Consider the following 21,191-nt stretch of genomic DNA (forward strand, 5'->3'; position numbering starts at 1 on the left):
ATGAACTTACGACAGCGGCATCATGCAAACGTCCCTGTCCCAAAGGAGAATATCCCTCAAGGGGCATGATCTTCTAAGCCACACTTTATCTGACTCAACTACCGGTATCCCACTCCTTCTGAACCTTCAGCATTGTATGGAGACTTGCCAGCATTAAGATCCACTATTACCAGGTTCGGCGAGCCAGGTTCCGACGCTTCTGGATTTCGTTACCTTCTTTATTCAGGTCTTGTTCCGTTTTCTACGGATAAGAATCTTGTTACCACCCTTCCCTGGCATTATGTTGCAACAAATGTGGACTTTTCCGTCTGAAGTAATTCAGCCTGTTGGGTAAAACGGAAATCCATCTCAGATGGGTTGGCTTAATGGAGAATAAGAGGATCGTCATCGCTGCAAGGACTCATTTGCTTGTCGCAAACATCGTTAGTGTAGGATGCTTAAGAATAGGCTTAATTGCACGTCTCAGAAACTTTTCCGTGCTCACTAATCTACCGACCGCTCCGACGGGGCGAAGCGAGTAGTCCAAGCTATATGCAGGGGTTTAATGTCACTGCTCTCAAGTCAGACTGAACCTATCCTGTAGGATATCGTTTGTCACCGTCGAAGAGTAGATGTGTAGAAAAGAGAAAGTTTGAATAAAAATACTAGTCTTAAAAGCGTAGCGGAAAGAATATAACAGAAATGAGCTAGGTGAGCTCTCTATGATGAGTACAGAAGTATAAATCTAATTGCAATACAAAACAAAAAAAAAAAAAAAAAGGTCTATACCTAGGCCTCTCTATCTAGAGACTGAGCCTGACACATATCCGCATATACACCTCCCTTAGCCTGAAGTTCCTCATGCGTTCCCACCTCAACAACCTTTCCACCAACAAGCACAAAGATAACATCAGCATTTCGAATAGTCGAAAGTCGATGCGCAACCGCAATCACACTGCATCCGCTTTCCTTTCTCGTCTGTTCCAGTGCCTCCTGGACGAGTTGCTCCGAGTGTGTATCGAGCGCCGAAGTTGCCTCATCCAGAAGAAGAAGCTTCGGTCTGCGGATAAGAGCACGGGCAATAGCGATTCGTTGACGTTGACCACCCGAGAATGCTGTGCCTCGGGCACCGCATGGAGTGTTGAATCCTTCTGGAAGGGATGAGACAAAATCGAGGATGTTGGCCTGTCGAGCAGCCTCGTTGAGTCGCTCTTCAGATGTATCGTCAATGTCACCGTCGAGACCCATCAAGATGTTCTCTCGTACACTGCCTTCGTATAGGACAGGCTCTTGTTGAACCATAGACATCTCATTACGATAGAGACGAGGTGAAACATCCTTGATGTCTTGCCCGCCAATGCAGATCTTGCCAGATGTAGGATCGTAGTATCGCTCAAGTAGAGATACCAGGGTTGATTTGCCGCAGCCACTGGGACCGCAAACAGCAACAAACTGAGATGGATTGATCTGGGAGGTGTTAGTGAGTATTCGTGAGATAGGTGAAAGGGAGACTGGCATCCATTGTAAGTCCATGAAGGACCTTGGTACTGCGACTCTTGTACTTGAAGTGGACGTTATCAACACTGATGGTCTGGTCAAGATCAGGACCTCGATCTTTGTTCTCATAGGTCTCTCGAACGACTGGCTGCTCCTCCCGCAGGTTAAAGAGATAGTTTGCCGCGCCCTTTGCTCTTGTGAGACTACCCAAGTTGGCAAACAACTGGGCACCAGCTTGGCCCGCAAACAAAACGCCCATGAAGATGAGGAAGAACTGTTCCGATGTATACTCTCCAGAAGATATGAGTCGTGAACCGTACCAGAATCCGAGTGCCATTACCAGAAACTCAATTGACTGTGAAAAGGCATATGCAACCATTGAGATCGAAAGAGACTTGACTGATTGGGCGACAATGCTTGACAGAGTCTCTGAGTATGCCTGAATAAATTCAGACTCGGCGGTCAAAGAGGCAACCGTCCTCAGAGCGGATACAGCCTCGCTAGCAAGACTGGCACTTTCTCGAAATCTTGCCTCATTGCTCTCATGAAGCCTAGACTCAAGACGAATCTTGAAGTAACCAGAACCCATGAGAAGAGGCAGTCCTGCAAAGACCATGACAAGAGCCAGTTTCCAGCCATACGCCAGTGCAAGAATGGAGCTAGCAGTTATGTTGACGGCCATGACGAGAACAACATAGATGTTCAGTCCAAGAAGCTCTGTCAAACTCGTGGGGACTGAGGATAATGTTGAAGCCAATGCACCGGATGAATTCTCAGTTCGATCGAAGAAGTCAATGTCCATGACGACCATGCGACTAAACAATTCAAGACGGTACTGATGAGAGATGGATTGGGCCACATGATTGGAGATGTATCCAATGGTGAAGTAGGCGACTAGATTACCAAGGGCAATGACGAAGAACATGAGCGCATAGAAGTTGGCATCTGATGCAGAGGGTTGACTGGAAGAGAAGGCTGTGATAAGGCGGGAGAACAGGACAGCTTGACCTGGCCAGGTAGCTGCGGCGATACTGCAGGCGAGTGCTGCGACAATGATGTGAGGGAGAAGGGTCTTTTGTTCTTTGAGGATAAGGAAGATGCTCGTTAAAATAGAGCGGTCCTTCGGCTTGGCATCTCCATCCTTGAGCACCATGGACTTCTCAGTTTGTGCTGTCATGACGCGCGCCACCTCCTCGTCTGTCTCGACTTCGATCATATCCTGCTTCGCACCCATGTCCTTTTGAACGTCATTCGCAGAAACTGTAAGGTTCTGTGCACGAATGAGTCTGGCATAGTGAGCATTGAGTGCAAGAAGTTCCTCGTGATTGCCCTGCTCAACGACCTGGCCGGCTGACACAACGACGATATTGTCAGCGTCCTTGATAGTTGATAGGCGATGCGCGATGACTACCGTGGTTCGCTCTTGAGAAACTCGCGATAAGGCCTTTTGAACGATTCGCTCGGCGTTGGGATCGAGGGCACTTGTTGCTTCATCAAGGAGAAGGATCTTAGGGTTAGAGACCACGCTGCGTGCAATGGCAACTCGCTGCTTTTGGCCACCGCTAAGCGTACCGCCTCGCTCGCCGAGATATGTATCATATCCCTAAGCAATGTTAGACATACGGTATTGAAGTTGAGGAGCATGCTTACCTGTTCGAGTTTTTGGATGAACTCGTGAGCGTAGCTGGCTTCGCAGGCTTCCTGCACCAGCTTCCTCTGGTCATCAAGGCTCAGGGCCTTTTGTGCCTCGGTGAAGCCCTTGGCCACATTCTCAAACACCGTTCCTCTGAATAGAACAGGTTCCTATAACTGTGTTAAACTCATTCGAAAACAGAACGAAGCTGTCTTACCTGCTGGACAAGAGCCATCTGGGACCTAAGCCACTTGACATTAAGCATGGATACATCCATGTCATCAAGGAGGAAGCTGCCAGAAGTTGGTAGATACCATCTCTCCAACAAACCAATTATAGTACTCTTTCCCGAGCCACTGGCCCCAACAATGGCAGTCGTTTTGCCAGCTGGGATGTTCAGACTGATGTTGTTGAGCACGCTTGTGTCGGGTCGAGATGGGTATGAGAAGGAAACGTTCTGTGCCTCGAGATGGCCGTGACAGTTCTCAGGGACTTTGCCTTCATCACCGAGAGGATCCAGTGAGGATGGCTTATCGAAGATCTTGAAGAGCTCGGAAGCTGCTGCCGCGCCGTTGGCCAGGGCTGGGACCTGTGGATAGAGAAGACCGATCGACGATGATGCAAGCAAGACAGATAACACAACGCTATGAAGGGTCAGTGATCGTTGCAGTTGTTGATGAAGATTGGGATCCTTACGTGAACACAGTACCGACAGAGTCGATCTCACCACTCTGGTACATGCGGAAACCCTGCCAGAAGGCCAAAGCATTTCCAGCGTACATGCAGAAATAAGTTGATGAGCTCATGACACCGTACATGAAAGATTTCTTCTTTCCGTGGACGTGAGCTTCTTTGAGATAGTCATCGTATCGCACTATCATTCTGCCCTGTGCCCAAAAGGCATGGACCGTTCGGATGGAAGCCATAACCTCTTGAGCGAAGACATTGGCTTGGGAGTAACTGCCCTGAACCTTTGCTTCGATAGGCGCATCAAGGGTCATTCCGACACCAATGATGAAGAAGAAGAGAGGCACAACAGTCAAAGTGATAAGTGCCAGCTTCCACTGAACTGCTATCGCGACGACAAAGGATGAGACGAACATAGCCAGTCCTTGGATAAGAAGTGACAGTTTCTCAGCAATACCCTGGTTGATACGGGTAACATTGGTGGTCATCTGCGTCGCGGGTGATCCAACATTAGCCGTATCAAAGTACCAGATCTCGGTTCGAAGAAGGTGTTCCAAGAAACGCTGTCGAAGTACTCGTGTCGTTCGGATTCCGGAAATTGTGACAGTCAAAGTGGCCAGATAGCTGAGGACAAGTTTGCCCACAAAGAGGTAGACAAACCATAGGACGAAGGTGTTGACCTCATCCTGAAAGCCCTCGGGGTCGATCTTACCACTCGCATAGTCACTAAATCGGCCTGTGAATTGCCCAAAGACAATAGTCATCAAGGGGAGTGTTGCTCCAGAAGCGATGGAGCAGATAAGGGACGTGAAGTTGAGGATCCAGTCGAGGCGGTCGGCGAATCGAAAGACGCGCTGCAATTTGTAAGTCGTGAGTTCATCTACCCCGGTGGAATAGACTGATCATACCCAAAGATCTCCAAGTTCAGCCTGCTTTTCAGGCTCATCCTTTTGTGTTGTTGTTGTAGTTGAATCCTCAACAAGGATCTTCTTCTCGTTATCGGCATCCATGTTGGAAGCTAGTGGAGAGTCTATTATTAAAGCGGTAGAGGAGAGAAAGAGAAATTTAAACGAAGGCCAGAAGCCTAAAGGAACGCTCAAGAGAAAGAAGGAGAAGGAACTGTCCGATTGAGATTGTTTAATGTCAAACTAAACGACGGTGGCGTTGATGCATACTTATTTACACTCCATGGACATGTCTGAGCTCACATCCATTACTGACTTACGCGAGCGGGTCATACAGAATGGCTCATGCTGACTGCATTCCCATAATTTACCTGCCAAGACAATCAATCTCTTCCCTGAATACGCCGCAGCTTCAGAAAATGTGTCAAAAATAATTGATCCACAATGTGCCTAATCCACACCCAACTTACCCAAGTCTTTTTGTCGTCTAGACTGCCTGTACACTCCCTCGTTTGGACGGACCCGTGGGGGACACGGACAGCCAATCGACATGATCTGCACTAACAGAATTAGGGGCGGCTTGTAGGGCTCGGGACCACGGGCCCGCGCCTCCGAGGTAGCGAGGTGTCAGCATTCCCTCTCCTCCGCGAGCCCGTTCTCCCGCAACACAACCTTTGACCTCACATTTCATCAAATTTCGGCTATTGGGTGAAACTTGGTTCGGTAGGGTCATGTCAGGAGAGGAGACTATTCTAGCCAGGCGGGCTAGGCTCTCCCAGGTCCCACGGGCGGTACGTACTGCTCAGACAAAGCCCTCTCTTCCAATTCTAGCTCAAGATACTAACAGTGCAAAAGTGTGAAGCCTGTAAAGTCCGCAAGGTGAATACTATGCTCAGACTAGACTAGTCTGTTCGCTTCTGACTCTTCTAGATTCGATGTGACAGGTCCCATCCTTGCGGAAACTGTAAAGCTGCAGGTATAGCCTGCCAACAAGCTCATTCTGTTCAGTCAGATGCACGCTCAAAGCCAGACAACCGAATAAGTCAATTGTAAGCCCTTTTTCTCTCTATTCATTTAAATTTACTTATAGCTCCTAAAGAGAAGATTACGTGGCTACTCTCGAAGCCAGACTGGCCAAGGTCGAGTTACGTCTAGACAAACAACCTGGACAGCCATTGACTTCTACACCTGCTTCGACATCCGCGCCCACGCGCCCGACAGAGACCTCTTCCGTTTCTCCAGCTGGTTCATCTGAGCCCAGTGTCTATGATGTAGCTCCATCTCCGGGCGGTGCTTTATACGAGGGAACATCATCGTTTCTTCAGCAATCTGTCCAGGCTAGTCAAGAGGTTCAACGCTCTGCAGCTGCAGAGAGTCCTGAAGCAGCACAAACAATAAGCGAATCATTCAACCAGTTGAACTCCATCTTCAAGAGTCAGAATGATAAGAAGTTACCCTTCGCTGCCTCGACTCGATCCATGCCAGAAATTACACCTCTACCAGCTTCGGTTGTCCTCACTATTCTACGCAAGATCAAAGGTAGTGACCAAAGCACATTTAGAAGCGGCTGAAGTTCCAATAATTAACCCTCTATATAGCCAATCCAACCAGATTCTTTCCTGGTCAAGCCCTCACTGACGTGCGTCTAATTGAGCATCTGTGTCAAAAGGTCTACTTCCCAACGGAACCAGTAACCCTTGGGCATATTACAAGCGTCAATGGCATCATGCGATTACTCCTCCGCGAGTTCATCATAACAAAGGACAGCCTCGGCGAGGAGTATAACCTGGAAGAACTAAAAGCGCAGGCTGAGCGAAACTTTGACCGAGGTCTCCAAACCTTTGAGCTTATGACGGTTCCCAGTTTCGAGAACATTCTGGCTATCACAGCTGCGGTAAGTTGTTTTTAGATCCCCTTTTATGTCATTCTTTCCATAAATTATTGATTCGTCGTAGGTTCTCAAGATCCAAAACGAAGCTGCTCCTGTCCTGGCCCGTTCATTAGTCAACGCAGGCCTCAGTCATTGCCAAATGATGGGCTACCATCGAGAGGTAACCTATCAGAAAGACCAGAGTGGGTTCGCTGACAACAAACGTCGGCTTTTCTGGACACTTTATGTCTTTGACAAGACGAACTCTCTCCATTTCGGCAACGCTTCGAGGATCCAGGACTTTGAAGTTGACGCGCATTATCCTGCTATACCAGACGACCCAGCGGAGAAGCCCTGGACCGAACTGTTTCGACTGGCTGTCAGGCTTGCCAAGATCCAGGGTTTGATATTTGATAAACTTTATTCTGTTGCTGGATTGCAATCTCCTGCTGTAGATCGCAGACAATGGATTGATGCATTGGTTACTGACATGCACCAATGGCGATACGAACTGGACCATGTAGGCTCCCTTCCAGATGTTTTGAATCTCCGTTGCTCACTAAACTGATGCATGTGTAGATGGATGGAAGTACAGTGCGCTTCGCAGAGATTCTGAAGCTTTCAAAGACCCATTGGGACATCATGTACTACTCAACTCTAACCATTCTATTACGAGCCCCAGCAATGCCAGGGGTAGGTACAGACATGACATCCCAGTGCTTTCAAGCAGCAAGGCTCTCTCTACAAAGTCATCTTCGCGCATTCTCAGGCTACGGTGGCGACAAGATGCTCTCGAAAGCAGATTACATCGACTGGTAAGTCCACTCTAGCTTGATCAGACCAGTCAGCTTACACTAGCAGGGCTCTCCACAACTCATCATTCACACCTTTTGTAGTCATATTCCTACACTCGATAGCAGCTTCTAGTCTTGAAGACGTAGAGCTTCTCGAGCAGGTAGTCACCACGTTCCGGAGCGCCAGAGATATCAACATTGGAGCTGAGAAGCTCTATCAAATCTGTTCTACGTTCTCACGACTTGCCCGTCGAATGGTCGAATCTCGAAACACATCAGTGGGCATGTATGATCAGAATAATGATACACTTCAGGTGGCTGGCGTGTCCGAAAATGATCCCTTGACTTGGACGGATATGGCTGTTCTGCCTTCGGAACAACAGGCTGGGACTGATGGCTTTGCGGACTTTCTCACTGATGACATGACCAACATATTGGCTGATTGGATCAACGGACAACCCCCTGCATCTGATATGTTTGCTATGGATTTTGGGGAGTAATGTTCTAAAGAACTTGACTAGATAAGATCGAGCATAGGAAACTAGATGCATCGTCCTGAAACGCGTAAATGATGGATCATTTCCATAAATAAAATCAGGCAGCTGATGATTATGCAAGACTTCTCCAAGGTAACTATATTTTGGTAAGACATTTAATGTTTGCATTTGAATAATATTGTTGCCTTAAATTCGTGGCCGTGGCAAAGCTCTCATCTTACTCCCTAGCCTCAAGGCTACCATGATAGCATTTGGATGAGATCCGCTCTCTCATGAGCAGTAAATTATCTGTCTGCCTGACTAGGCAGAGAGACTCCCAGACAATGAATATTTCCCGGATACCACGCTCTGGTATCTAGTCAGATAAAAAGACTCCTTTGACTATTTAATAAATATTTTCCCCTGATATGTGCTTGCTGTTGGAAATTCATTCTATTTCACACCTGGAAGCTCTCCAGTTCTCTTGATTCTCTTGTTTTCCTTTTCTATCGGCGACAAAATTCGCAAACCATACAAAATGGCGGTAAGTTTGTCTTAGTCTTGCAGCTTGTTAATCTGATTCTGACGTATATCTTGTCTAAAGTCTGCTTCTGGGTAAGTACTGTCATTGAAATCATTCCGCATTCTACGACTAATCTCGATACACAGTGTTTTGATTGACCAAGACTGCATCACCGCTGCCAATGATCTTCGATTTGCAAAAGGATCGAGTAAGATCAAGTTCGTTATCTTCAAGATCACCGACGACGAGCAGCGCGTTGTTGTTGAAGAGACATCTCCTGATGCTAAATATGAGACTTTCCGCCAGAAGCTTCTCTCTGCGGTTGACAAGTCTGGGAAATCGGCTCCGCGCTATGCACTCTACGATGTCGATTACGACCTTGGAGAAGATGGGAAAAGGTGAGCTCCTCGGGTTTGGTACCAGGATTTACTAACAAAAAGTATAGGACTAAGACCATCTTTATATCTTGGGTTCCACAGACCTCGCCTATCAAGGTAGGGCTGACACATGCTAATTCGGCTCAACTTACTGATTGGGGAATAGCTTCGCATGCTTTACGCTAGTACGATGGAATATTTGAAAAAGGCAGTCAATATGAGTGTTTTTATTCATGCTGATGATCAAGAGGACATTGAGTGGGAGGAGTTGGTCAAGACTGCAAGTGGTGGCAAAGCCAAATGAGGCCAGCATTCAGGCCTCCAAAGCGTAGTTACTGGTGTTCGCTTACTGAGTAATTTAAAATGCATCTCTTTTACCTAGGCAAGGATCTGAAACAATCAAGCTTTTTCCTCCGGGGCTGATCTTGATCTTGATCTTGATCCTCTGATTGCGCTAGCAGCTAAAACGTGGCCAATGGCCGGTGCTAGTGCTGCACGATGCCATAGAATGACGTTATCGCCAACAAAACGTCAACGCCTTTCATCTCCTCACAACAGGATTGGATTGGCTCTTTTGTACCATACACACTCGCCACGCGTACTTTGACCGAGTGTGGCTGGAAAACCTGGAACTCCATCATCTTTGTCGTACAACCGACAACGTCATTATTTGCTGCTGTTGCTATAAACTTTATTTATTTGTTTGTATTATTACTCCGAACCCCAAGGTTTCTGCTTCTGAGACGTAATCATCGATAACCTACAAAAATCGACATTCAAGATGCCGCGTACTCTACTGCTTTGTTTTATCCACGGGTTCAAGGTGCGATAGCCGCATGTCCTTTACTATTACTTATTGACATTGTTAGGGTACCGATAATACCTTTCATGAATTTCCCTATGTGAGTAGTGACCCACGCTAAATGCAACAAGCCTCGTAGCTTAAACTTACACCATCAAAGGACCTCAAAAAAGCAGTCGCCAGAGGACTCCCGGACGACAAGATCGAATCTGTCGTATATCCCAAGTATGAGACTACTGGCGAATTGGCTCAGGCCGCTGAGGGCTTTCTAGAGTGGTAGGTCGGCTCAACTAAATCAAAGACGCCCAGACTGCTAACCCTCGATACAGGCTCAAGGAGCAGGTAATGACCATCCGAAAGAAGAAATCGGAAAAGCCATGGCCTCCCCATGACAGAGATGTAGGAGTTGTTCTCGTTGCTCACTCGATGGGGTAAGTTGATCAGACCAAACTCGCTCTTATGCCTGCACTGGCTAATATTCTACCAGAGGCTTCGTTGCAGCAGATACCCTGTTCCTCGCCATCAGCGACAGAGCTAACAATGGAGACGAGAATGATCCCCTGTTTCCACTGATCCAAGGTGTCCTCACATTCGACACGCCTTACAATGGTCTGGCCCGCTCCATGTTTGTCTATGGCGCTTTCTCCAATTATCAAAAAGTCAACAGCGTCTTCAATGTCATGACAGCCATCTCTGCAGCTGCACCTGCTAGTCTTGCAAGACTTAGCGCTCGACGTGCTGCAACAACTGCTGTTACAAGCAGTACACGGGGACCTCAGTGGAAGACATGGCAGCTCGTAGCTGTCAAAACAGGCACTGTAGGCGCCATCGCAGCTGGTGGTGTAGCGGCGTACATGAACCGAGAGGCCATCATTCAAGGGATGAAGAGCATGAGGAATATAAACAAAGAGTCTGTTGCCGAAAGCTACCGCCAAGGAATGGATGCTCTCGGACAAGGTCTGGCTTATATCAACCGCGGTAACGTCGGAAAGTCTTTTGCCTGGCTCTCAGATCATGTCACGTTTGTCGGCGCACTCCTCCGACAAAAAGAGCTGAACCGTCGACTCGAACGCATCGGCTCGCTCAAGGGTGTTGGCATGCACGACTTTTACTGTTCTCTTGGTGAGAATGGCTACTGGAGTGGAGGATACTTTGTCCCTGAGCGGACATTCTGTGCTGTTCCTGAAGAGAGCCACTCAGCTTACCCAATTTTTGAAAGATGCGTCATGCCCAAGGCTGAAGATGAGATTGAAGCGCACCTCAACATGTTCAGGCCTGAGAGACATCGAGGCTACGAGGAGATGACGGATAAGTCGGCCGAGCTTATCAAAGAGTGGTTCCAGAGCGAAGAGAATGTTTTTGATGATCCGAAATTCCGCGAGACGCCTCCTGAAGAAACAGAAGAGACGGAGACCACCAAGGAAATTCTTGAGAAGGATCCTGGTGAAATTGAAGGAGACGAGAAGGCTGAGGGCGCAAATGACAAAGACAGCGACAATGATACTGGCCTCCCAGACGAATCGCCTCTGGACATCGCCAATGCCGCCTCTCTCGTTCCCCTCCCCGATGACAAGGGTGAAGGCATCGTGGGTGATGCAGATATTGAGGGTGCTGACACGGTTGAGAAGCGAACCTACCTCAATTATCTCTTCGGCGTGGCTCATCAAACCGGCGCCGACGCCAAGGGTTGGCTGCCAAACAAGATTCCGCAGATGCCAAACCTTCCTAGCATGCCCAACATGCCGAGTATGCCAAAGGTGCCTAGCTCTGTGTCATCATTGGGCAATGTTTCCATGCCCAGCGTGAGGATCTGGGGAAAGAAGGATGGCGAAGCTCAGGGAGAAAGCAAAGAGGCCCAAGGGAATGAGAGCCAGGCTATCGAGGATAAAGGTGACCAGGGTAGCAAGGATGGTGCCACAGAAGAAAATGCCACTGTACCTCAAGAAGGGGGTAAGGATGGTCCCCAAGAAAGTATTGAGAACAACGCTGAAGCTTCTCAAAAGGTCAATGAGGACGCTGAAAAGAAATCGGATTAGGTTGGTGAAATTCCATGAGTTTGGGTGTATGGGTTTTTGTTCGACTGCTTGCTTTTCACTGTTTCAAGATTAAAGATCCTGGCTGTCCTAGTCTATAGTTTACAGAGAGATCACCATTTTCCTGCACTAAATTGATAGTCCTAACTTAGCCTAAATATGTTAGTAGTCTAATTCTTTTGAACTTGTATACTTCCCAGCAGTATAAGATCGACTACATGAGCCTATACGCATTATATATCCAACTGATACATACCCATCAAGCGAGCAGCTGAGCATTGAGATAAAGTCATGATGTCATTGTGCTTTTGAGGCTTGCGGCTGATAATAAAGCCGAGTTCCGTGACCGCAACGTGTCTTGCAGCCTTATTATGACCCAGATATCTTCGCCTTCACCTCACCCCGCTTTACCGTCTGTGGCCTAACGTCGACTCAGTTTACCCTCGGATAGAGCCCCAATATTCCCGCCGATCTAACTCAAAACTACCTACTTCCCTATGTCTAGCCTGGTGCCCCTTTTACCTGGCCCTGCTAGGCCAGTGGAGACCCAGACCACTACGCCTGTGACCCAAACAAATATCGTTTTGAAGAAGCGACTCCGGCCTGTGTCTGCAGCCTGTGATGAATGTCGCAAGCGGAAGTTAAAAGTATTCTTACCTCTATCAATGCGAGAGCTCGGCTGATATACGTAGTGCAATGTTCCGTGGCCGTGTGAGCCATGTATACTGCGCAACTCAGAATGTCAGTTTGGTCCAAAAGCCGACATACAGATGGTTCATCGGGCACTGCAACGTAAGTTCACCGAGATAAATGGTGATAAGGATCGTCTTGATACCATTGTTACGATGATGCGCGAGAAGCCCGAGGATATAGCACTCGCTATCTTCAGGCGGGTTCGAACAGGAGCTGATCTAGAGGCTATCTTGAACGCAGTGGAGGGCGGGGATCTACTGATGCAGTTGCACCTAGCACCTTCATCCCCGTTCCACTACACAATCCCCAACCGGAGTGCGTTGTCTGGCATCTTCGCCAAAACAAAGAGTGTATACATGGACTCCTTGGTCTTCGAGGCGCCATATCTTAGCCCGGAGTCTCCACAGACGTTTGATGCACGATTGATCTCGTATTTAGAGGCTCCAAAGTACATGCCATACCACTCTGCGAGACTAGTCGAACCATTGCTAGATTGCGCTACGATCTCTCTTTGGACGAATGTTTGCACGGATGAGCCTTTGCTGCACAGTCTCATGGAAGCTTACTTCATGCACATATATTCAGCGTTCCCCTTCTTCCACAAGGAGTGTTTCCTACGCGGTCTTGGCTCTGTATCTCGTCGTTTCTGCTCCAGCCTACTCGTCAATGCTGTCTTAGCTCATGCTTGTCACGCTACCCCCACGGTTGCGTACCGCAACGAGCATTGGAATCCACAGACTCTCGGCTACATGTTCCTCGCCGAGGCCCGGCGTTTGTTGGAGCTTGAAACAGGTCGACCAAAAATCACAACAATCCAGGCCATGCTCGTGATGAACATTACCATGAACGACCATGGTGTTGAAGGCGCCGCATACCAATATTTAACCAAGGCCGTGGGTCTCGCATATCTCATGGGTTTGTTCAACTCAGCTAGTGAACAAGAGGCGGACCAAGATGTCAAGGTTGTTTATGAAGTTACAGCCTGGGCTCTTTTCGCTTGGCAAGGGTGGTCTTCCTACGTTCCCTCTTTAAATCTAAAGCTGAGATTTAAAACAGAATCATGTCCTCCATGTTGCAACAATCACCTCTGGTCAAGCAGCCGCCTCAGATACCCCACCCCGCCGAGTTCCCATTCTGGTATGGCGATATCCAGCTTCGATATCCTTCAAGCCAAGAGCCCGTCTCAGCTAAGTATCACCAAACGTTCAAGGCATACTTGGAGTTCTGGACCATATTCAACGACATCGCGCTCTTTTTGTTCCGTCCTGTACAAGTCCGGTCCCTTTACCTTGGCCAGGCAATCGAGTTCTATCTTAGATTACGGTCCTGGTTCGATGGTCTCCCCGATGACTTGCATCCAGGGAAGATAGTCCTACCTTTTCAGCTAAGGCTACAGTATGTAATTAAGGTTTATTCTACTTTTTGCTAACACCTGTAGTATACAATACTGGGCTCTTGTGACGGACCTCTTTAAGCCCTTCACGGGCTGGGACGATCCCACAAAATCACTTGGCCAGACGCCCTCTGAGATATATGCAGATGCTCGAAGGAACCAAGAGCTACTGCTGAGAATATATTACTTGCGGCATGGAACAGAAACTCACGACTCATGGCTCTCCATGTTCCTTCCCAGGCTTGGCTTTCTCGCACTACAAGAAGTAGCATCTTCATCAGACAATGGCGGCTCGCTTGCAACATTGATCCTGGCGCTCACAAGCCTCGATAACCAAGGCAAGTGTTACTTCAAGGCGGAGTTCACGCTACGAACGATCTGTGCACAGATGCGTTCTCGAGACCTTGAGACCTTCAAGCAGTTCGCAACCTTTCAGGACCTCGATATTCCTCAGGCCATAGCAAGTCGCCTTGGCCTTATTAAATCAAGCTGGCCTGTAAACATGGATTTCACCAAAGAAGAGCGGAAGAACATCCGCGATGTAGCTGTTGAGGCCATTGGGATGAACTTGATGGACGATGAGTAGCCCTGTACCAGCAGGACAGTGAACTTGGACAGGAAAGAATATGTGAATCTATCAGGATTGACACACCATGTCTCTGCACCAATTCCTAGATTGGGCGTACCGGCCAGGCAGTACAGCTAGCGGCTCATAAACCCCTTGCTTAGAGGTCTTTACAAGAAACCCAAGCTTATGATAATGACGACACTGAAGGTAGGGAAGGCGGAAAAGTTTCACTAAGTTTGATGATGCTTAGAGGTCTTTACAAGAAACCCAAGCTTATAATAATGACAATACTGAGAGTAGGGACGACGGAAAAGGTTCACTCAGATTGATGATACTTTGAGCGCAGGATAGCTCTCCGGTGTTATTTTACGGGAACGGAGTTGTTGTTATTTTGCTATTAGGGACCAGGTTGATATAGGAATTAAAAGTGTGTTTGTAATTCTCTTGCCAGGAGTCCAATCTCAAAGGGACTCGTGAATTCTCCGGTTTACACACTGCTGCGAGTACTTTAAATTTCGCATCACTCGAGATATTCATATTATGTCCAAACATAACTCAACAGAACTAGCTTATGTAGAGCCCTTTGAGTATAAGGTTGAAACACAATAGCTGTGACCAAGAATCCACAAAATTCAAAATGAGAGTTCCCAGAGCTGCCTCGATGAGACAGACGCCACATCCTAAACTAATATCATATAACAATTTTACCCTTCCCACGACTAACGCAACTTAGCATAGATCCCCTTTTCTGCTCCTCATCTAGAGCCACACCTTTATGATCAACCTCTCCCTTGTAATAGTCCACCATGCATGTACCGCAGTTTCCAACTAGGCATGACGACTCGATCTCAAACCCAGCGTCAGAAAGTACCTGAAGAAGGGACTTTTCTCGAGGTACCTGGACCGTTTGGCCAGTTGACTTGATTTCCACCTCGAATGGCTCCCCAGTTCCTGTCGTGGCATCACCAAACTCTTCAAAATGAACGTTGGCTTTTGGATACCCAAGATCGGTAGTCAAGTTACGGCAGGCGTTCATGAGAGTTGTTGGACCGCAACAATAGACAACAGGTCTGTGGCCCTTGTCGTCCGTAGGCTCAGGGATAACTTGGCTGAGAATAAGTCGTTGGCCTTGGCCTTTTGCATAAATGGTGGTCTTGTCGAGTGGTAGGCGACTCAAGTAGGCCGCATCCTTGCGGCTCCGTACAGCGTAGTGGACCTCAACTTCGACCGACTCCCGAGACAGCTTTTCGATCTCACCAAGAAAGGCTGTTACTCCAATACCGCCGATGATGAAGATATGCTTGGACACATTGGTCTCTACCTTTTCGTTCTGTGTTAAAGTAGCATTGTGGCCTGGGGCGACTTTGATGATATCTCCCACATTCAGGTTATCATGGAGATAGATGGATCCACCTCTCGAATTATCATCTCGAGCAATACCAAGTTCAAACCGATTCGTGGTTCCCGATACGACAGAGTAGGCACGAGAGATGTTTCCATTTGGACCAAATTGAATTCGCACAAATGGAAATTGTCCGAATTCCGAGTCCTCATTATGTTCCTGAGATTCAAGGATAAAAGATTTGATCCTTGGAGTCAGCTCCGTTTTGTTTGCCAGCTTGTAAGGTCTCCAGACGACAGGGACTCGATCACCTTCAAGACGGCCACTCATGTCCTCGGTGCCGTGATCAAGTCGGCCCTGAAATATCCCAACCATCTCTTCAGACAGGGCAGGGAGTGATACCAGTTCCCGGAAGATTTCAATGTCATCCTTTTCATGGTAAAGGTACTTCTGGACTCGTGAGAGTGGCCAGGTTGGGTTGATGCGTTTAACGAGCTTCATAGCATCGCCTTGCTCGATAAATCCAGTTTGGAGAACACGGTAGTACCATCCTGTTCGGCCACTGGCCTGCGTCATCGCCGAGATCTTCCTGTGTTGAAAGCGATGATTGAGCTTGTAACACGGCTGTCTCGATCCAGAAACCTGGATGATTACATCCGGTCCTACACGGAATATGTCTCCAATGCAGACGTTGGTCTCAGACATATTCATTGCAGATAGATTCTCTCCAAACCCGCCGATCTTGAAGAGATCCTCTCGACCAGGCAGCTCAGCGTTCCAGACATCGTAGTGACCGGCACAGTACTGATGAAGAGCCTTTTCGGGACCACCGTGATGAATGAACTGCTGCTCATCGCCGACGAGTCCAACAGGGGTCACTTCCCATTTTCCTTGCCGCGCTCGCTTGTTAATGGCGGTGCGGATGTTTACACCGCCGAGCGGGCGGATTTTGCCTGTTCGCAAGCTGAGAAGGGTATCTGTAGGAGGGAGAGGGGCTAGACCTACAGCGGAGCTTTCGGTGGTGAGAGACATGTTGGTAGTGTTTGAATCTGTCTTTTTCCAAGTATGATGATTGGTTTAGGATGCTAGAAGTGAGTCAACTTGGTTGAGTTGAGGTATTTGAGAAAATGTTGTGTGAAGGATCAGCAGGCAGCCATGATCCATCCACTTAACCTGATCAAGCAAGTGTCCCTCAAAAGTTCCCGTATCTTATCGCTAAGAGCAACGACTACCATCCCAATTGCGAGTCAGCAATATCACTATTTCATTCATTATATCATTCACTATCGATGTTACGATCCCACTGATCCACCAGCCCTGAAGGCAGAGGCATGAACACACGTCCTGTCTGCCTGTTTGTTTGTTACATACGTGAAAACCCCGGAGCCCCTCCAATGCCTCTTCTCTCTTTACTAAGCTCATCATCAATCATGAATACTTTCCAGTAAGAAGCCCGGTTTCCTGTTGGGTAGATAGCGAAACCAACATGAGCCTTACTCAATCACAATCCTTTCAAACTCCCTCCCAATGCCAAACATTCTTGACATCTCCTGTCTTCCCTCTAATACTCGTCTAGCTTCTCCACGAAGTTCTGCAGACTCGGCGAGTACCGAAAACAGGCTCGTACAGTTCATCCACCTCTGCTCCATAATCGCAACCGCTTCTTCCTCGTCTCTATAACCTCCTAGCCATTCCTCCGATAACTGAGCAATCTCCTCAAACCCCATCGGCATCAAAAAAATTGTCTCTTTCTTAGCACCTGTGGGGAATAGCTGACTGAAAGTGTTGAAGAGGAACTCGTGCGCTTTCTTCAATGTTCGAAGCTTCGCCTCTATCAACGACCGCTGGGCATCGGCGTCGCCCGTCCATCCTCGACCACAAAAGGAAGCTGAAAAGCGGCCAAGAGTCCTGTGCCAGTGCTGTATTTCCCGGGTGGTCTTTGCAATATCCAGTTCTTGCACCAGCTTCTCAACAGCATCAAAGGCTCCCGAGTTCCAAAAGTTCATGAGATCTGCGAACTCTGACAGTAAGTTGTCCACTAGTGCAGATTGCCGGTTCATCTTCCAGCCAGGGCTTGCTTCTAATTCAAGCCTCCACTCTTGCCTTTCTCCCGAAAATCCTGATACATTTGCACTAGTGAGAACTGAGTGTCTGACAAAGAAGTTCCAGGCGCGGATTTCTTCGTCTTTCAACGAAGAGGAATCAAATTCGTTGGGACCATGCGATTGGCTTCTCAGCTTGATCATACGCCTCCAGTGATAAAGAAATTTGATAATCTCCAGCGTAAGTGGATATAAGACTTCCAAGGTACAGATTCTGTCAAAATCTGGATGGTTGCTGTAAAGATGGTCCTTGCCTATCGGATAAATGATAGCCGAGGCACATGGATAAAGGAGTTCGTATGTGACGCTATCTCCGTCCCGTACATGCTTGTTAGCGAGAAAAGGCATTCTGCAGCCATATATCTTGACCAAAGAAAGGATATCGCTCAAGCCCAGCATACGTTCTGGTTTATCTCGGAACTTTGACATGGGGCCACTAGTGGCAAGGAAAACAGAGTTGTTGAGCATATGATAATTAGTCTCACGATACTGTCCATCCACTGTGCCGTTGTCATCCCCAGACATGAAGCTGGCGTAATATAGAACGGCTATCTCATACCCGGCTGTTATAAGGCAGCCTGTCTCTGCATCTACAGCTTTGAAGCTTTGCGTCGGGCTGAAGTTTCCTGCTGTGCCATGATTCGTCAAGAATGGGATAGTTCTGAATTGCTGAGAGGGAGGGTTCCCTGTCAAGGATGAGAGAATAGGATCCCGATTCGAGCGCACTTTCCAGCCCAGCTCTATCTCACCGAATCGCTCGGACAAGTCGACTGGGCTGTAGGCAGTCTCTTGTAGGTCCCACATGGGAACCCAACTAGGGATGCCGTACTTGGAACGAAGTCTGAGGTTTGTCATCGACTCGGCAAGTTCAATGACATTATGCCAAGTTCTTTGCTGGATGAGGTATAGGGCAGTCCCAATGTATACTTCTCGTGCCATCAGCTTGTAATTTGCCTTCAGTACATTGACTTCATTGCCATCAGCCAGCCCAAGTAGGCCGAATATCTTATCCCGCATATCGCTCATCTTGCAAAGCGCGGTTGCAGACAGGAGCTCCAGAAAATCGCCCTTTGATTGCGCTCCAATCCAGCCAATTTTTGTCAGCCACCAAGGGACCTCGGCTTTATGTAGCTTTGCTTTAATAAACACGTCTCTAGAAATTGGCGTTGTTGAATCGCCGCAGTGAATGGTGATGGATCGGGCGAGTAGGACTTCTTGTACCACCCATAGACGAGAAAAGAACGGTCTTCTTAGGAGTCTTCCGAGGGCCTCCTCGGCGTTGTCTTTGAAGTGTCTTGAGGTCGGGTTGGAAGATTGGAGCTCATCTTTGAGGAGAGTTATTGCCCCATTCTCTCTACCTTCGACGTGATCAGGGTCTTCACCCACGTATCCGTGTACTCCCGTTGCCTGAGAGAATATAGTGCCCATCATGGCAACCTGGTCAGACCTCTCACCAAGGTCAGACTGATTGATACAAATGGCATCCACCCATATCAGCAAAGACTCGGTCTCGCGGCGTAGACGGCTCAGTGCTTGATGGCAATTACGCGTGATGGGTAGAGCTCTGTTACCCAGCCCGATAAAAATGCGCTGGCAGAGGGAAGCATCATTGTTGTCATCTGCCCATGTATACGATAAAGCTTCATAGGCTGGCATTTGCTCTATGTCGACTACCTGGAATCGGCCTTCAAGTGCCTTTTCTCGGGGCGCCGGCAAGAGCTCCAGGAGCCGGATATGGGAGCGCTCTGTCAACTTGGGATAAATGACAGGGAGTATCTGATTTAAGCGGTGAGATTTCAGTACCTGCTACAGGTATCAGAGCTTACCTCCCGCCCGTAAGCATCGCTCACTTCTCCCACTCGATAAGTAACTCCTGTGGCCACTTTTGGGTAATTGGCTTTGACAAGGCACAAAGCCTTTTCGATATCTTGACTGAATGATCCTTGAGAGTATTCGGCACATTCTGGCCATGATAAGCGCTTAATGGGCTCCTTTTGCGTGTCTTGGTTACTCGCAGGCTCTGGGGTTGCACATTCGCCAAGCGAGTCAGGGAAGAATCTGAGAGGGCCAACAGTTCCGCAGGCTTGGCACGTCCAGAGGTCGTTGTCAAATGGAACAGGGTCCATTCGACGGCAATTGGGGTCATGCCATTCCATTCTGATAGCTCTCGATAAGGATGTGTCGGGTTTCAAGGGTTATGATATGTTTGTTCTCAAGCGGGGTTCAGAGGCTTTATGCTGAAATGAGGCTGTGTCACAAGGCAGACAGACAGAGGGACACGCAGTTGGATCAATGGATGCCTCTATACAGGTCAAGCATTGGCTTCACTTCGCTGTCGTGTTTCGTTTCAATGCTCTGGGTTAATTTCCTTCAAGTACCTTCATTTGCGATTTTCTCAAAGTGCTACATAATCAATTTCAAGTGCTAATGCAGTCCTCCACTATCCTATCCCAGTGGCCAGCAAGTCCCTACGTATTACAAAGATGCCATCGACGTGTCCTCCTCCAATTCCAATCCCAATACAAATATACAAAAGTCCGTTCGATCACGTGCAGGCCCGTCACTTCTCAAAGGCATGGACGGCCTTCTTGTTGTTCCGTCTGATGTTGTCCCGCTCCTCCTTTGCAATGCAAGTCTGGCAAATAACAGCGTCGACATACGAAGTGAAGGACACTCCATAGCATCTCCCGACGTAGCAGTTGACCTTTGGGTCGAGGTACGAGCCCGGAGTTCTCAAACCGCAGCTCTCAATTGGGTCTAGAACGGCAGTTGTGTAGCCACATCGACTGCACTCTTCCACGTTTTCTGTCTGGGTGCACATGTTGAATATTGCAGTGATGCGTGGGTTGATTTGAATGCTGACTTGGGAGTGTGCAGTTGCGTTGCGTTGCGTGGTAGAGAGTTTTCTTGAGAGAGAGAGAGACAGAGATAGATAATCGAAAGGTGTCCAGATCAAGTCGAGCATGGGGGGAACTGCTGGACCCGGCCCCCCGATATATAACTCCTTGTCAGCTGGTTCGCAACATGATCAGTGCGAGCGGGATCGGAATTCCTGCCTAGACGAGGCAGACGCAGACGCAGACACGGACGGGAATTGAAAGTGAGGCGGTGTGATTTGCCCATTTTGATTGCACTGTTACACAATCAATCAGTTTTGTTTTCTCTTCTCACAAATGATGGATACATGCAGATACCTCACAAGAAGTCCGAATGTTGTTGCATCACAGGGACGTTGGACGTGACATTTGTGTCAATAATTGATAGGCTTATTGGCAAAATGACCATTGGTGCGGGTTTTATTGATCACCTACAAGGTTGTATTGCCACGCCGCATCAATATATGTCAGTTCTCGTTATCATTTCCAAACAAGGCTGATCTCTGCAAATCCTCACTGTGACATTGCACTTGTCACGCAACGTCTCACAAACTTCCCCTCCCAATTTCCATGCATGCACAACAATGCATGCCTCCTTGTTTTCGCATGCCTATTTCCAAAAGCGTTGCTCTACAGATACG

The 21,191-nt window shown here is 48.1% G+C and overlaps 8 protein-coding genes across 8 annotated transcripts; 4 read left to right on the forward strand and 4 right to left on the reverse strand.

The window, feature by feature from the left end:
• Positions 1-768: 768 nt before the first annotated feature.
• FPRO_09256 (uncharacterized protein) lies at positions 769-4,806 on the reverse strand (the record flags this gene model as incomplete). The annotated part of the gene is made up of 6 exons (XM_031232630.1): positions 769-1,446; positions 1,520-3,079; positions 3,127-3,279; positions 3,327-3,753; positions 3,806-4,650; positions 4,705-4,806. The coding sequence occupies 6 exons, from the start codon at positions 4,804-4,806 to the stop codon at positions 769-771; spliced, it is 3,765 nt and encodes a 1,254-aa protein (XP_031082547.1).
• A 626-nt stretch (positions 4,807-5,432) lies between these two features.
• Positions 5,433-7,865, forward strand: FPRO_09257 (uncharacterized protein; the record flags this gene model as incomplete). The annotated part of the gene is made up of 8 exons (XM_031232631.1): positions 5,433-5,492; positions 5,557-5,580; positions 5,632-5,750; positions 5,801-6,240; positions 6,300-6,595; positions 6,657-7,091; positions 7,151-7,386; positions 7,433-7,865. The coding sequence occupies 8 exons, from the start codon at positions 5,433-5,435 to the stop codon at positions 7,863-7,865; spliced, it is 2,043 nt and encodes a 680-aa protein (XP_031082548.1).
• A 514-nt stretch (positions 7,866-8,379) lies between these two features.
• On the forward strand, positions 8,380-9,045 carry FPRO_09258 (uncharacterized protein; the record flags this gene model as incomplete). Its single annotated transcript, XM_031232632.1, has 5 exons — positions 8,380-8,385; positions 8,446-8,456; positions 8,511-8,762; positions 8,810-8,858; positions 8,908-9,045. 5 exons carry the CDS (start codon positions 8,380-8,382, stop codon positions 9,043-9,045), a joined length of 456 nt encoding a protein of 151 aa, XP_031082549.1.
• Positions 9,046-9,522: 477 nt separating this feature from the next.
• FPRO_09259 (uncharacterized protein) lies at positions 9,523-11,579 on the forward strand (the record flags this gene model as incomplete). The annotated part of the gene is made up of 5 exons (XM_031232633.1): positions 9,523-9,564; positions 9,611-9,643; positions 9,704-9,819; positions 9,873-9,974; positions 10,031-11,579. The coding sequence occupies 5 exons, from the start codon at positions 9,523-9,525 to the stop codon at positions 11,577-11,579; spliced, it is 1,842 nt and encodes a 613-aa protein (XP_031082550.1).
• A 494-nt stretch (positions 11,580-12,073) lies between these two features.
• Positions 12,074-14,248, forward strand: FPRO_09260 (uncharacterized protein; the record flags this gene model as incomplete). Its single annotated transcript, XM_031232634.1, has 4 exons — positions 12,074-12,223; positions 12,269-13,275; positions 13,326-13,664; positions 13,708-14,248. 4 exons carry the CDS (start codon positions 12,074-12,076, stop codon positions 14,246-14,248), a joined length of 2,037 nt encoding a protein of 678 aa, XP_031082551.1.
• Positions 14,249-14,921: 673 nt separating this feature from the next.
• On the reverse strand, positions 14,922-16,604 carry FPRO_09261 (uncharacterized protein; the record flags this gene model as incomplete). The annotated part of the gene is made up of 1 exon (XM_031232635.1): positions 14,922-16,604. The coding sequence occupies one exon, from the start codon at positions 16,602-16,604 to the stop codon at positions 14,922-14,924; it is 1,683 nt and encodes a 560-aa protein (XP_031082552.1).
• Positions 16,605-17,065: 461 nt separating this feature from the next.
• On the reverse strand, positions 17,066-19,830 carry FPRO_09262 (uncharacterized protein; the record flags this gene model as incomplete). Its single annotated transcript, XM_031232636.1, has 2 exons — positions 17,066-19,450; positions 19,501-19,830. The coding sequence occupies 2 exons, from the start codon at positions 19,828-19,830 to the stop codon at positions 17,066-17,068; spliced, it is 2,715 nt and encodes a 904-aa protein (XP_031082553.1).
• A 404-nt stretch (positions 19,831-20,234) lies between these two features.
• FPRO_09263 (uncharacterized protein) lies at positions 20,235-20,639 on the reverse strand (the record flags this gene model as incomplete). Its single annotated transcript, XM_031232637.1, has 1 exon — positions 20,235-20,639. One exon carries the CDS (start codon positions 20,637-20,639, stop codon positions 20,235-20,237), a length of 405 nt encoding a protein of 134 aa, XP_031082554.1.
• Positions 20,640-21,191: the final 552 nt, after the last annotated feature.

This window comes from Fusarium proliferatum (assembly GCF_900067095.1).
Source record: "Fusarium proliferatum ET1 genome assembly, contig: FPRO_scaffold006, whole genome shotgun sequence".
Lineage (NCBI taxonomy): Eukaryota > Fungi > Ascomycota > Sordariomycetes > Hypocreales > Nectriaceae > Fusarium > Fusarium proliferatum.